Source organism: Tetrao urogallus (assembly GCF_951394365.1).
Source record: "Tetrao urogallus genome assembly, chromosome: 2".
In the NCBI taxonomy this organism is placed as follows: Eukaryota; Metazoa; Chordata; class Aves; order Galliformes; family Phasianidae; genus Tetrao; species Tetrao urogallus.
This window is the reverse complement of record NC_136814.1, coordinates 57,356,726-57,372,792: the sequence shown is the minus strand read 5'-3', so window position 1 is coordinate 57,372,792 and position 16,067 is coordinate 57,356,726. Positions and strand designations below refer to the sequence as shown.

The 16,067-nt window shown below is 36.9% G+C and overlaps 1 protein-coding gene across 1 annotated transcript in view; it reads left to right on the top strand.

Moving 5' to 3' along the window:
* LAMA2 (laminin subunit alpha 2) overlaps positions 1-16,067 on the top strand; it is a gene marked incomplete at both ends in the record, with an annotated part of 330,653 nt that overhangs the window by 200,388 nt on the left and 114,198 nt on the right. The window contains 4 exons of the mRNA XM_079532443.1: positions 652-863; positions 5,416-5,522; positions 9,184-9,364; positions 13,038-13,174. Of these exons, the coding sequence (XP_079388569.1) occupies positions 652-863; positions 5,416-5,522; positions 9,184-9,364; positions 13,038-13,174 (637 nt within the window). The remainder of the gene's footprint in view (positions 1-651; positions 864-5,415; positions 5,523-9,183; positions 9,365-13,037; positions 13,175-16,067) is intronic.

The window sequence follows — 16,067 nt, the reverse complement described above, 5'->3', positions numbered from 1 at the left end:
GTGGCCAAGGTGGAAAAGGTGATATTTTTAAACGTATCTTTTAATATAAGGAAGGGACTATGCTAGAAAGTCACTATCCCTATGAATCCTATAATTCTTTTTCAAAAGATTTCTAGGAATCTTTTTGCTGCCTTCCTATACACAGAAGTAAGCAACCAATAGTGACCATGCAGTAGACCAGCGGAAGGTAATATGAGTGGGGGATCTTGTTGTGTAAACAATTTTATGTCTGTATCATTTTCTAAACTATAGCAAACACATTATGTGAAGGGAGAAAATCAACAGACTTGCTGGGAAATGAGTGCACAAGAATATCTAGACATGATGTGCTGAAATACAAAGCCTATCTTACGTGAACCTGAATTCCTCTACAGTGCCAGTAGACAGATTTCTTATTATGCTTTGTCTTGTCTTCAGTGCCAGTGACAAGATTTTTCTCCCACTGAAATCTAATTACTAGCAGAACTGGCAGGATTTCAGCTGGTACTGTATCTACAGTATTGTTAAAAAGGAGAAGGAGGGAGAGAGAAAAGGCAGTTAAGAAATATTTGGAAGAAGATCAAGTAATTTTTAGTGATTAGTGAGAAATAAAATTAAATATTTATAATAAGATTATTTAAGGGTCCTAACTCATGATCTCTTTTACTTTAGGTGTGCAGAAGGCTATTATGGACAACCTCTAATACCAGGGGGATCATGCCAACCATGCCAATGTAATAACAACCTTGACTTCTCCGTTCCTGGCAGCTGTGACAGCTTGTCTGGTGCTTGCCTGATATGCAAGTCAGGTACAACAGGCCAGTATTGTGAGAGATGTGCTGATGGATATTTTGGTGATGCTCTTGATGCAAGGAACTGTCAACGTAAGTCATAAACTCTTAGTACTTCTGACAGAATTGATCTATTCTATATCTTTCTTTCTGAGAGGAGGAATGTGCCTCTGTATGCATGTGCAGGAGGAAGATATGGTGTGCTCACACCTCTAAGAATACTGTTTTACTTGCATCTGCATCTGGAATGGGTGAATTCAAGATAAATAGAATGACAAACCTATTATAAAGCTTCCTCCTGTGGTTGAAGCAATAACGAAACAGGCATGGAACAGATATAGGAGAGTGGAAAATTAGATGGATGCAAAAGGTTATGATAAATGTCAGATCTACAAAAATAAATACAAATAAATAGAAATGCACTATGATATGCAGAGAAATCTCATTCATCCCATTGGTCATTTCAGATTGATACTGAAAGGAGGAGGAAAAGATATTTCAGTTACTGAAGAGTCCAAATTTGGCAAAACTTGGGACCTTATTGCCACCTATGTGACTTAAGTTCGTGTTGGAAGCTGCTTTACAGGGAAGAGGCATGCTGCCAAGTTGAGTGTTCTGACTCTGTTGAATGTTCTGAGGTGCTATGGAGAACAGTGCCTGCCACTGCAACAAGCTACCACTTCTCAGCAGTGTTGTGCAGTGGCATGTTGCTTAAGTATAAGCTGCAAATCTAGTGTCAGACTTCCACACTGATTGCATGAAGCTGTGGAGAGTGGATAGAAGAGCTGGTAAGAGCAGGAGCTTTTGCTTCTGTAGAAGGCAGTAGCTCTTACTGAGTCCTTCCTGGCACAATTCAAAACACAGCGCTTAGAATCCTAGCTTAAAAATACTCACATATAGTTCACCGTCAGTTTGAGGAATGGAATAAAAAAGATTTTTAGGTCTTCTGAAAGTGCAGAGTACTTTATTTCTCTGTTAATAGAATTAAATCCTCTTCTTTCTTTGGAATAAATGCAGACCCACTCCACTGAGTACAAAGATGTAAAATGCTGGTAAAGGTCTTGGGCACTACCTTATTGCGCTTAGGAGCACAGGAACCATTTCTTGCAAGATGTGTTGCACAGAATTCTCATCCACTGGCATCCATTTCAAGGATTTGCTTTGTTAGTGGGGTGCAGTTTGACAGTTGGAATACAAGATAATGTTTGACTACCTAAGACAGCATTGGTTGCTCCAGAGATTTAGAACATAAACATAACTAGCTTTCTCAGTTAAGGCTAATAAACATGGTTATATGTAAATTAATAGACAATCATGGAGAGAAATGGCTGTATAAATGTGTTCTGTACCTATGTGGTGCTAAATAAAAGTTGGACAATCACATACATTCTTTGCACTAGTTAAAAATCATTATGATGTCATATCAGTTAGGGTGTTGAGTGTGTAATTTGATTTTTAAAAGCAGTGCATTTCATAAATCATATCTTCAAGTAGCTCATTGCCATTTCTGCAGCGTTGACAGGGCTCTTGCTTTGAACATTTCTACAGTTGTGACAGCTGCATGGGAAAGAGATGTGGTGTGAGAAGAGTTCCAAAAACATGCAATTAAATACAAAAAGTATTAAAAATAAATACATATTTAATGTAGAATTACAAGCTTTGCTTTTTTTTTTTTAGCATCACTGACAAGGAGAGTCCCCTAATGTATTCATAGCTTTGTGCTCACAGTTACCTTACATTCATCTGCTCTCTGTCTTTCATGTGGGTTTTCATTTTTATTTTTTTTTTTGCATATGATTTTTTTACTTCCTTTGCAGACTTCCATGAATTTTGCCCTGCAGCTACAATATCAGAAGGACCGTGCCTTTACTTTGTTGTTTTCAATTTCTTTGCTTATTAAAAAGCCAAAACTGAGAGTGTTGCAAAGCATGAATTTTGCTCTCAAATTATTGTTTGAAATGTTCTTTGCTCTTTCTCAGTACTGTGCTGTTGTCATATGCATTAACCATTTCAAGTGACAGTACAACTTTATATCACTATAGCTTCTCTGAATTTCTTGGTTTATCTGTACAAAATAATAAATCTAAGAGCAAATGTCCTAGACTTATTTGATTTCAATTTTGTAGCTTGCTTTTTGCCGTGAAACAGCACAGTATGCTGAAATGCTGAACCAATAGCTAGAGGTTGTGCTGATGGTAGAGCTAGATGACATGAGATTAATTAAAGCAAGTATCCAAGTGTGCCTATGTGTGCCCAGTATCACTGTTAGAGAGGAATTAGTGTGTGGGTTCATTATAATTACAGACTCATAAATATTTATACAAATCAAGAGAGTTTGAGAGAGGTCTTAACCAGTGTCATTTTGGGAGAAAGTAAGACAAGTTTCTCTAACAGGCTGTATAGTATTATAGTAACCATTTAGAATTTGGGACAATAGCTGATTTTCCAGTAGAGATGAATGAATGAGAAAGGTTTAGGTGAGATAAATGTAATTTATCAGATTGAGTAACAGTTAAGTATATGAATAACCTTGACTGCATGTTTCTTCAGTGTGTACGTACTGCCAGCGCCAGGAAAACAATCAAAGTCTTAATTTCCAAATTCTGTTTCACCTCTGTATTGCACACAGTCATTTGTGACTGAGTTAAGAATACATGACATTCCACCTGGGGTAAGGTATGAGGCCTGCTCTGAAAGTAGTACCTTTATTGTAATATTCTGGCATGTGACTTCAGAGGCAGATGTTGGCAGTATGGCAGTAGAGGTTGAACCTTCCCAACAATATTCCATTGTTTTCTTGCTGTGACAGATGGCAGTAGAGGGGCAGCCTGATCAAATGGCTTCTGACATGGAAGCACATATGTAGCAAAAAGGGTGTCCCTTAATTCCTCCATGCAGAAAAAATCACTATCACTGACATTCATTGATGCTTGCTGAACGTTGATGGAGACCAAACAGCGGATGCAAGGACAGTGAGGTGGTGGGTGGTGCATTTCAGCAGTAGCAACAGTGACAGTGGGTCACCTCTATTAGTGCAAATTTTGATTGGCATGGCATTCAGGCTCTTATTTACTGCTGATGGCAATGCAGAGCTAATGGCGATGGTATTGTGTTTTGTAGATGAAAATTAATCAAACAGTGTTATTATACTGTTCAAATCTGTTGCAATTTCCTTGGAAATAAATAGGAGACCTTACTTTCAGTGTGATCTACATATGGTGTTAAGCTTGCCCGCATACAAAGACAGTGTATTTATTTATTTATTTATTAGTCAGGATCCTTGTGATTTTTATGCTCTTGGTTAAGGAAAAAAAGATTCAAATAATATCTTTGGGCTTTGAAATCTGTGTTTAAATGTTGGTGAAATACAGCTGTTAATTTGTATTGATAATGTTTATGTGGGTTTGGGATTACACATTTGAATAAGGCAAATGTGTACATGTACATACTGTTCTATGTGTTCAGGTTGGATTGTCAATAGTTTTAAAACATATATATTATGGTAATGGGAAGGAAGAAGGCTAAAAGAGGGTGAAAGGGATGAACAACATTACCAGATTGGCAAGACAGCCCATAATTATTTTCAGTTGTTATTTATTTATTTATTTATTATATGATATTATTATTATTTACTCTCAGAGATATGAAATATTTTTGCAAATGTTTGAAAAATAAGGCCATGAACAGATATGAAAAATATGAAATCACTTTCATTTGAAAGAAGCGACTTGTGCATAATACCTCAAAAAATAGAGGGAATGGCAGGAAGAATTCCTTTCAGTTTACAGTATATTAAGTCCAATGAAGTCACGGTGAAGATCCTATTGTGAGGATCTATCTATAGGGAAAAAATACAACTCTAGTGGCACCTTATGATGTGCAAGTATGTGACCACCATGTGTTTGCTGTTGGGATGCTTAAGTGCTTCTTAAAACAAAGCTGTCATGTTGAAAAAAAGACAACACGTAGTCAGGGTAGTGCAAGAAGGGAAAATGTGGGCTGGGCCTGTTTCAAATAGTAGACTGGTAATAAATATAGCGATGAGGATTCATGTCTCTGTGGAAAAAATGACAGAGAAGCCTGCTCATCGTAATGGAATTGGTGTCTGTACGGTCATAGTCCCTGTGACATGTGATAACATCTCTCCATTCCCTATTGGGTTTGCTGCATGCCAAAAGATTTGTGATCTAAGGGCATAAAGGGTGATAGAAAGCATCTCCAAAACTTCTTCTCAAATATGAAAATGCAGGAAGCAAAACTTTTTTTCTGTAAGAAACAGAAGTTTCTTTTTCACTGCTTTTTAAAAATCCTTAGGCGATTTGTGTCGTGGGTTGGACTGGTTGTTTGTCACTTCCTCTGTGAGCTCTAATGCTGTTTTGCAACAGAGATACTTGGAGTGGCATATGAGGAGATTTTTTATGAAGTGGAAACAAAATTTCTCAGTGCAATAATTTGGAGTAGAATTCTGCATTTTAATGGGTAGGTAAATGCTGATTGTCAGTGTCCGAGCTTTCCTCAGGTCTGCATTCTTGAGTTTGTCCAGATGGCAAAAAAAACACGCTGTTAAAATTTGGCTGTTAAAGTCAGAATCAGTAGTATAAGTGTACTGGAAACATATCAACAGTTCCTTCTTTCTCCTCTGTAGCCTGCCATTGCCATGTCAATGGATCCATCTCAGAGATCTGTGACTCTCAGACTGGCCAGTGTGAGTGTAAACCCAATGTGATTGGGCGCCGGTGTGACATGTGCAAGGTGAGTGATGAGGAACCGTGGATGTTTCAGTTTGCTTCAGTCTGGTGTTAAAATGGGTTTCTTTTGTTTTGTTGTTGTTGTTTCACTTAAGGAACAAATAGGAATTGTTTTTTATGTATGGGGAGAATATATAGAAAATGGCTACTTAATGTTTTTCAAAGCTTTTCTGGAACAAAACAAACAACAAAAGTAAATCTCCCTTTGCACTCAATCAAAATACTTTAAGCCTCACTGTATGTACAAATATGTATTTTTGTATAGTAAATATATTTCATATTTAGAATAGAATGTTTAGTAAAAATAAGTAGGAATATTGCAGGTCTGGAAAAATTTCTCTGTGAAGAAAGTCATGAAATATCTGTTAGAATCTGGTATTCAAAAAAAACAAATTGATTGTTTATCCTTACCGTGAATATTCTGCTTTTACATTCTTTTTCTCAGGAACTCTTTTGGTATTTTTCAAATACTGTACTTTTTTGGTGAAAATATCTTTTGTCTTGATGTTGTTTTGCTGTCGTGTGAGTCACTGCAAAAAAAAAACCCAACAATGTCTTTCATGAACTTTCACAAAGAGATTTCTTTAGGCTGCTCAGGAATATCTTATAACCGGCTGAACGTGTCTTTGTTTCAACATGAAGACTCACGGGTTAAGTCTGTGTCCTCAGAACACCCTGTGTGTGTGATTTAAAGCATATAAATAATTGTGCAGAAACCAAAAGGATTGTTTTGCCCTTTAAGCTGCATAATTTTTTGAAGTGGTATTCTAAGGGAGCACACTTTCATTTCAGCATTATTTAAGTAGTCTATTCGAAGAAATATCAGTAGTATCAATGGAACGTGCCACATACAGTATAATATACACATAAAATATGCCAATAATTATTGGTAATACAAAATCAGCTGCTGTTAGGAATTAATCTTTGTTTATTACTGCCTACATTCCTGTACTCTTTTATTTGGTGCAGTTTCATTTCCTCTGCTTTCTAACAGTGTTTACTTTTCATTTTTAAAGCCCAGCTACTTCTGGGCCCCAGATAAACGATTTTGTATACCCTGTGGCTGCAGTGCCTTAGGATCCATGTCACTGCAATGTGATATGTCAGGAAGATGTATCTGCAAATCACGATTCACAGGCAAACGCTGTGAAATCAGCAGACAGGTGCCTAAATTGAAAGAAAGTGCACGAAGCAGTCAGCAGATTCGAGTCCCCCCTCGGAGATGGGGCTTCAGCAGTGCCAGTGGGTGCCCACGGGGTGCTTACCAGCCTGCTGCTCCGGTAATCAGAAACTGTGTGCATCGCATGGGCTGAAACTTCGTATTTGCTTGTGGTGGTGTTTTTTTGATGTTGTTTGTTTGTCTGTTTGTTTTTCCACTTAATTTTAAAGAAATGTGCTTCGATATACAGAATTAACAAGGAAAGACAGTGCTCTGTTCTTGATATTCCCCACATCCAAAGTTGCATAGGGCAATTAACCAAACAGGCCAGAAGTCAAATAACAGAATAATTCCAAAAGCAGCACAATCAACAGTAGTGTGCATGAAATATGTGGGTGCTGTTCATACATCACTGTAATCAGTAGGATATTCCTGGCCTTCAGTAGAGCAAGACTTCCTCCTCTAATGATTCAAGAATAAAGGGCTAGGAGCTCATGAGAAGAATCATCACCAGAGGTAAAATGTTAAGATCTAGTCTTGAAATATCAAACACGACAGGTGTTAAAAGTTCTCATTTGTGAATATGGGCAGTCTTGAGACAGTTTTAATTTTTAACCAGAACAAGTGCAAGCTATTTGAATACAATTCCCAAAATAATAGAAATATTCATCATCGCATGTCAACAAAACAGCTTATTTCCTAAAATGATATATTAATTATGGTACAACTGCTTCTAACTGAGCAGTGTTTTAAGTAGTTTGCTTTTTTTTCCTCCTGCAACCCAAGACGTCCATAAATCAAATTGAAAAATAACTGCCAGTATTTTGTTTTCCTCAGTCAGGTTCAAGAACTCATGCTTTATTTGCACATATGGATTCCTTTGGAGAATGTGAACTTTTACCCATTTAACATAACTGTATTGACCACACAAATATTCAGAATACACTGGGCAGGATCAAATATAGTACAATATTCAGAAGATATTATGTTTCCTTGTTGTCATCCATGATCCTATCGTTCAATAGATGTGACTCTCAATTTATGTATAAACAAGGCTGGCCAGGGGTTTAGCCTGGAGTCTCATCTTGGTAGCTTGATCAAAATGTCTTTCACTGAACAGAACCCAGCATGCTGGTGATCTTTTCTTCATTCACGCATTGTGGAGTGCTAGTGATCAGGCTGTTTTTCTGTTTTTCACCCTATAAACAGAATTTATTACATCCTATCAAACGTTCTTTTGAGAGCTGATCTGCATGCTGTGCATTTGTTGCTTCACTGTTAATCTGATTGTCTGTCCTGAAGATTTTGCATATTTACATTTCAGTACATTTTCCTGTGTAATAGAAATCTTCAGAGATACACTGTATATTTAATTGAACCTTGAAGTTTAATTACATGGATTAGAATAATCTTTTCTCTCTGATGCACCGTATTTTGTCATGCTGAAGTATATAATTTACAAAGCATTTCATTGTAGAAACTGGAAATGAGAATCAGGATAATTCTTTATTATATGTATAATAAAGTGCTTGCTTAGTTTCTAAGTTTCTTCAGGCCAAATTCTAACTGCAGGTACAATCCCTACATTGATCTATTGATACATATCAATAGATTCCCTCTAGGAATGTGGAACATCAATGTTAATCTTAGAGTTCAGATTTGTGGACTTTGGAACCCTGACGAAGTCTCTGAGATTTCACCTACGCAGGTTAGGAGTTTAACTGTGGGAACAAATCCATGAGAATCTAAGTCAGTACATCTCCACTGATTTGAAAAATCTGTGCTGATTTGGCAAAAAATCTTTCAGCAAATGGCTGAGGTGCCCAGTAGCACATTGTAAAAATAAATATATTTCACTTCAGTCCGTTTATAATCATTAGCAGTTAATTATTTTTAAAAACAGGTAATTCTTAATAGCTTGTAATGCAAATACATCCTATCTGTGTTCATCTAAAGTTATTCCTAAGAATCATTCAGAAGAAATGCCCTTGAGTTACAGAATGTGTACAGGTAGTGCCCTTGATCAAAGGAGACAGAATCTTCTTGTCCAGAGTCTTTCTGGTTGAATCACTGTCCGTTTATAGCAGAGAATTTGAATTCATTTTCTTAGTAACCAATCCTGCCTAACATAATCTTACAATCCTGACACAGTGCACATAGATGACTCAGGCCTTCTATTTAAGTAGGAAATTTCTGAAAGCTAGTCTGAAGACTGTACATAACAACCTTCTTGAAATTGTATATATGGAAACATAACCTTGTACAAAGTGTACTGTCCAAAGAACATTTGTTATAATAGCAGTTAACACTCTGAAATCTTTAGTCCTTTTGAGCTGTGTAGCTGTTTAGTGCCCTTGCCAGTTTTACCTCTACAATTCTGTTTAAGAATTACAGAATAAACAGAAAAAGAAAGGATCACTCTGTTATCCACAGGCACTCAGCTTTTCATCTTTTCCCAGTAATCTTTCCATGTACTAACTGCTCTTCTTTCCTTTCTTGATGGCAGCCTGAAACGTTTGGCTTACAGTCTTCCAGAGGATGTGTTCCCTGCAACTGCAACTCTTTTGGTTCCAAATCCTTTGACTGTGATGGAAATGGACAGTGTTACTGCCAGCCAGGAGTGACAGGGAAGAAGTGTGACCGCTGTGCTCATGGATTTTACAACTTTGAAGAAGGAGGCTGTACTCGTATGTAAATACTTCATGGCCAATTGCAAGTTTATTTATTTATCTATATATGTATTCATTTTCTTACTAAGTTGGCTGGTTGTGGATTGCCTAACAAATTTTCCTGACAGGCAGTCATTTTCATGGGCAGCCCTGTAAATCTGTCAATTGGCAAAGAGAATAACTGGCAAGAACAAAAGACCCAAGGTATTTCTGCTATTTTAAAATTAATTTATGTCTAATCTTTCATGGATAGCTGGAACAGAAGTGTCCTTTTGTCCAAGCACTTTCTGCCCAAAATACATCTATGAAGTTTCTGTAATTTAGTTATAGTAATATTGTAGAAGACTTATTCAGGTGCTTACCAAATCATACCAGCTTGATGTGTTTTTTTTTCAATTTACATCCCTTCTTTTTCTTCTAGTTTTATCCCAGACTTTTTCACTGTCCTTACAAGTTTGATTCTCTTTTATTAAATTCTGTTATATTTAGAATCTTGTTTACTTGTATACTTTATCTGAAAACCTTGTTGTACACAAAAATACCTCTGCTATGTTCCATGTGTAAGCACAGTAAAAGTATTCTCCTCTAGATGCTGGAATTATAGCATCATCATGAAATATTTCCAGTTACTACTTTGTGTTTGTTTTTTGGACATAAGGTCAAACACTGAAATGAACACTCCCTGTCCTTAAAGTAGTGCAGATGGCTAGGTCAAAAAGAATCCAACCACTGGTTCCTTCACAGAGAAATATCTATCTTTGCTAACAGGTCTCTACTTTTAATGTTTCATAAATTAGTTTAGATCTGGTCACAGGAGGCATAGTTAATTGTCTAGAGTATTGGCATGCCAGAGTGGCAATGGCCCCACAATGTTCCTTGCTGATGGCAGAATGCTACCAAGCTGAGGATATTGCTGCTAATTTTCTTCAGGTCAGAAAGAGTAGAGTAGAGTTGTAAGCTGTAAGTTGTAAGCTGTAGAGTATTCTTTCTAGCAGCAGGAATGGTCTTCCCAAGTATTCTAATCCTCCTCCTTTTCCATAGGGAATAGCAGCACAAGTAACAAGCCTAGCTCTCTGCCTTTCTTTCTTCTTTAGCTTTAGTATGGAAGAAGCATCTGCATTTTGAGACCCATACCTGTACAGCAAAATTCAATTTCATCTGTTCTATTGACACAGAATCATAGAATGGCCTGGGTTGAAAAGGACCTCAAAGATCATCTAGTTTTAACCCCCTTGCCATGGGCAGTATCACCAACTACTAGAACAGTCTGCCCAGAGCCTCATCCAGCTTGGCCTTGAATGCCTCCTTGGGCAACCTGTTCCAGTGCATCAACACCCTCTAAGTGAAAAACTTCCACCTAACATCTAACCTAAATCTCTCCTGTCTCAGTTTAAAACTATTCCCCCTTGCCCTATCATTATCCACCCATGTAAACAGTCCCCCTCCTCTTCTCTTCTCCAAGCTAAACAAGCCCAGTTCCCTCAACCTTTCTTCATAGTCCATCGCTCTGATCATCTTAGTGGCCTTCCTTTGGCTCCGGTCCTGGACACAGTACGCCAGATGGAGCCTAACAAGAGCTCAGTAGAGGGGACAATCACCTCCCTCTCCCTATGATCACTCCTCTTTTAATGCAGCCAAGGAGATAGTTGGCCTTCTGGGCTGCAAGTGCACACTGTTGGCTCTTGTCCGGCTTCTCATCCACCAGGACCAGACCTGCAAGTCCATTTCTGTTGCTCTTCTTCCCCCAGTATATGACTTGAGCCAGAGTGGTTTATAGTTCATAACTGAAAATTTTACTCTATGGTATTGTCTGACATGTGAAGGAAGGGGCAAGAAAATATTTACCATGTTGTAAAGTTGGCACTATGGAAAAGGGAAAGATTGGTTCACAAGCTTACTGCTGAGAAAGCTGGAAGTAAATTGCGAACAATAAGTGAAGTCCTAAAGTTCTTAGCACATATTGGAGAGAAAAAATTGATGTAGATGATCTTCATGATTACACTCTTATAGTAACATTTTGCAATTTAAAAGCACATCGCTCATTGTGAAATGTTACAAAATGTTGCTAATTTCATACAGTTGGAGGGGGAAGATGAGAAGGCAATTTACACGTTTTCACATTACGTTTTTAACTGCCTTCCTGATGAACATGGAAAGACTGAGTTTAGTGCAAAACTAAATAATATTTTAAATAGAAATGTATCTGCCTATGTTCATCAAGTATTTTAAATAACCTCAACAGATTTTTAGAAGTTTCAAAGTGAATATAATGGATGCAAAGGTTTTTTCTTTTCAAACTGCTGTTTGTTCCATGTTTATTTTAGTAAGCCTTTTGCTATTTCCTTCATATGACCAAAAAAAAAAAAAAAAAAAAGGAATTAAAGAAAAAAAAGAAAAGAAAAAAAGAAAAAGGAATTATGAATTATATATTATTTTAAAAGAAAAAGGAATTATGAATCGCAGAGAAAACTCTGGAAAACTCAGAGAAAAATGGAAGTGTATCAAATCATGCTTGAAGAAAGTGCACAAAAATGAATACTAGAATTGCAGCCAAGTATCTAATAAAATATTAGACTTCTTTATCTAGCATTTATCCAAAAGAAATATAAGTTGATTTTTCTTAGGCAATAAAAAAAAACCCTGAAGCATCATCAGTTAGATCAGTTATTACTGACACTCTAGCAACAAACAATACAAAATAAATTTCCATTTAACTAATTTTTGCAACAAATGTGTTGTATTTTTTCCACATTCTTTTAAATAATTATATTTGTACGAACAAAGAAATGTTGTTCTATTACATTTTCTGCTACATACCTTTTGAACCAGTTTTGTCTAAGAACTGTACTTCCATAAAGTTTGCAAAAGTTTCAGTCTCACAATGACAGATGTACTTCTGAAACATCTTGATGTGCCAAAAGACTGTATCACATTTTCATATCACATCTGTCATGACTGGGTCTAAGCTTACTTGCATCAGTTACCTCATTTTAGGAACATTTACGGGGAAAGGTAAAGAATCAGTTCTTATCTGAACTATGAATATGAGTTCTATCTATGCACATCTTCCAAGTAAATCTAGATAATAAGAGTAGAATAGAATAGTTGAGTTGCAAGAGACCTTCAAAGATCATCTAGTCCATACCAGGGTTAAATACGTACTACTGTAGGCAGTATTCAAATGTCTTTTTGAACACTGACCTCATGGGGCAACACTGATGTGTGGGATAACAAAATATTAGTTATAAAGGCAATAAACACAAACCCAGCCCTCTGCAATAGGGGATCATTTTACTCTGCCTGATACCAAGGGGCTGATTAACACTCAGAGAGTGATAGTTTGCTTGTGATACTTTTGCTGTGATCTCAGGGATAATGTTGAGGGTGAGTATGAAAATAAATATACACTGGTTCTGTTCTTCAGAATGATGAAGTGTCTTGTGCTTCTTCATTTATACACTTTTAATCTTTGTCACCAATGAGTTGTTCACCTAATAATGCTTTAATATCAAAGGCCCCTTTTGGAACCGCTTCGAAAACCAAATTCGTTTCATTGAATAACATCTGCCAAGAATTACAGTTTCATGTGAAAACACCGTTCTCCTGATAAAGCTTATAGTAGAAAAGAAGTCCTTGATGTATAAGAGGGTAACTTTCACTTTGCTCTGCTTTGTTTCCGTTTCCCATTAAGCCTGTGCCTGTTCACAATTTGGTAATAACTGTGATCCCATCAGTGGCCGCTGTATCTGCCCCCCCAACACTATTGGAGTGATGTGTGACAAGTGTGCACCAAATCACTGGGGCCATGACATTGTACATGGTTGCAAGGTGAGTGGATCTCTCTTTTCTCTGTCACTTCATTCCCATCGGATAATATAGTAGTTTGTAGGTGGAATAAAAATTTAGGCTTGTAAATCATTGTTTGTTCCTCCATTAGAGGTTTTAGTGTCAATCAAACTATGGTATAAATGTTGGTGATCAATTACTGAGTTGTATTTAATTACTCCCTCTCTCAGGTTTGTAGCCTGTAACACCAAGCACCCTATTTATACTGTAGTGCTGTCATGCTGAGTTTGTATACTGATTTTCTAGCTACAGCTGAATTTAACATGTTTGAGGAGATTTCCATATTTATTAGTTTCAGAGTTAATTATTTCTCCCCATAATGTTTAGTATGATGCTACATTTTGGTATTAGGAGAAAAGCAATGTAGATAGCAGTCTAATGTTTTAGCTGTTGCTGATTAATGCTGTGCAGAGCCAAGGACATTTGTTTCCTCTGCTTCTCCTATTGTCCTGGCAACAAGGGGGCTTGGAGGAGCTGGATGGGGACAGAATGAGGACAGGTGACTTAAACTAGCCAAAGGGATATTCCATGCTGTATGATGTCATGAAGAAGGAAAGTTTAAAAAAGGTGTGTGTGGGGAAAGTGTTCATTGGCTGAGCTGCTGCTGCCCAGGAACTAGCTGGGCATGGGTCAATGGGTGGCGAGCAATAACTTGTGCATCACTTATTATATCTATATATGCAAAGAGAGAGGTTTATGTACATGATTGTCATAGCTATTATCCCTTTTTCCTCTTCCTTAGTTTATAGTTTTATCTCAGCCCGTGAGTCCTACTTTGTTTTTTCTCGTTCCCTCCCCATCCCACTAGGAAGTTGGAGGGAATGAGCAAATGACTGTGTGGTGCTGAGCCTCCTGTCAGGTTAAACCACAACACCACAGTATTATATAATGCAGAAATGTGTAACTACAGTAATTGACCTTACCTTTGCAGAACAAGATTACTTTGGCCCTAGTTTTGATGTTAGTGGGAAGACATACTTGAATTTTACTTTATAAGGCCTTTGACTTGTGCATAAAGAGACAGTGGAGAAGAAAAGAAACAGCTGCCTTACCCATAAAATATACTTTCTTCCTATTTCCTTAAAAGGGAAATAATTCTTCTTACTTTCTTCTAAATCCTTCTTATTCTAGTTTTTGGCAGTTATGAAAGTCTTAAAAGGGGAATAAAGAGGGACAAGAAGAAGGAAAATAATAATATGTCAAATAGGTCTTGAAAGTTATTGGTAATGTCAAGTTGAAGTTGAAGAGAGTTGTATTTGGTTGAGGTTGAATACTAGTGATAGTGAATACTGTGCCAAGTTTAAATGTCTCCTTCTTTCTGCCTTTATCATTAATGATGAGGCATTCATATACTGCTGCAATTACTTCAGAAAAGCTATTCTGTCTGAACATGGTCATATACCACTAATGTGCTTTCTTAAAAGACTGTCATGTAGCTCAGGTTGCAAACTAATTATTTCTATATGTATGGAAAACTCCTCTTGTGAAACCTCTGCTGCGCTGCTGTGATACAGATTCCCGGCTTCTGAAGCCAGCCTATAATGAGGTTGAAGACCTCTGTTTGAGCTCTGGAGTGTATCCTCTTATTGTCTTTTATGTGGGCACAGTAATATGGCAGTTCCATGGCATCGGCTAAATTAATAATGATCTGTCAGCCTACATCTCTTTCAGTAATTTCTGAAATTTCAGCAAAGTGAGATCTCGTACTCACACTCTTTGTAGATTTCAGTGCTGTTGTAACTCAAGAGGGTAGAAAGTGTTGCATTAAAAATTGTTTGCTTGCAAAACAAACATAATGTTTGATTGCAGTTTAGGTATTGATATAGCACACTGAACTACTTCAGTGTATGATGAAGATTTTGTTTTCTAAGCTTTACTTTCAAATATATATTGCAGAACAAAGTTCTTTCTTGCAGAAGGTTTTATTTCTTAGGTTAGATATTAGTTTAGCAGTCTAATATGTAACTAGTAGTTAAATAGTTTATCTTGCATTCAGTAAAAATTGAAGTTGAATTTTTCCTACATATAATTACCTTCTTTAGAAATGGTCATTTCAGAGGAGAAAAAAACATGCTGTAAGTATTCATACAATAAACAGTTTTTTATATGAACTGAATCCGCATTTTCTTCAGCTCTTTTTCGGCTTTGTATCCCTAATTTTAGCAAGTCTATCCATGTCAGTTACTGTGGTAACCTGTACTGCTGGCACTGGGTTTGCTATTGCAAGCGGAAATTCTTCATATGAAATTCTTGTCACGTCAATGATCAGAGTAAATGTCCTGGGCTAACTTTGTTGTACAGTCATAGTAATAGCACTGAAGGATTTTTTTGTTCTTTGGGAGACTGCAGCTTTCCCAGGTACTTGCTTTTGTACTCAATATCTAGACCCCTTGGCAAATCACCTATTTCTTTCCTTACTTGCCTGCAGAAACTCTCTTTCTGTAAGCAAATTTACTTCTCATTACACCAGAAGACAAAATATCTGTCAATTGCCATTTAAATTGCTATTATCTAAGAGTCCTGTTAGTAAAAAGAAGATAGTTACCTGCCTTGCCTTAGTAATAATAATTGCACTAGATTCCACCGGGACCACTGCCCCTGAGAGTCTCCAAATTTAGCAAAAGTGTCTGAACATGTCCTGTATCAGATATTCATAGTAAGGAATTTTTGGAGGTCACTAGCATTTCGTAAGTTAACTTTACCTGCAGAGCATGCCAGTGCCCTACATTCTGTTGGATTCTTCATTTCACTTTTGAATTTACCAGTGATAGATTAAATATGTTCAGGAAGAACAGAGTGTTTCTAAGTGTATTTAGTGTAATTTTTTTGTCTATTTAGTGTAATTGCTTGACCTTTGTTGAATAAAGATAAAAGC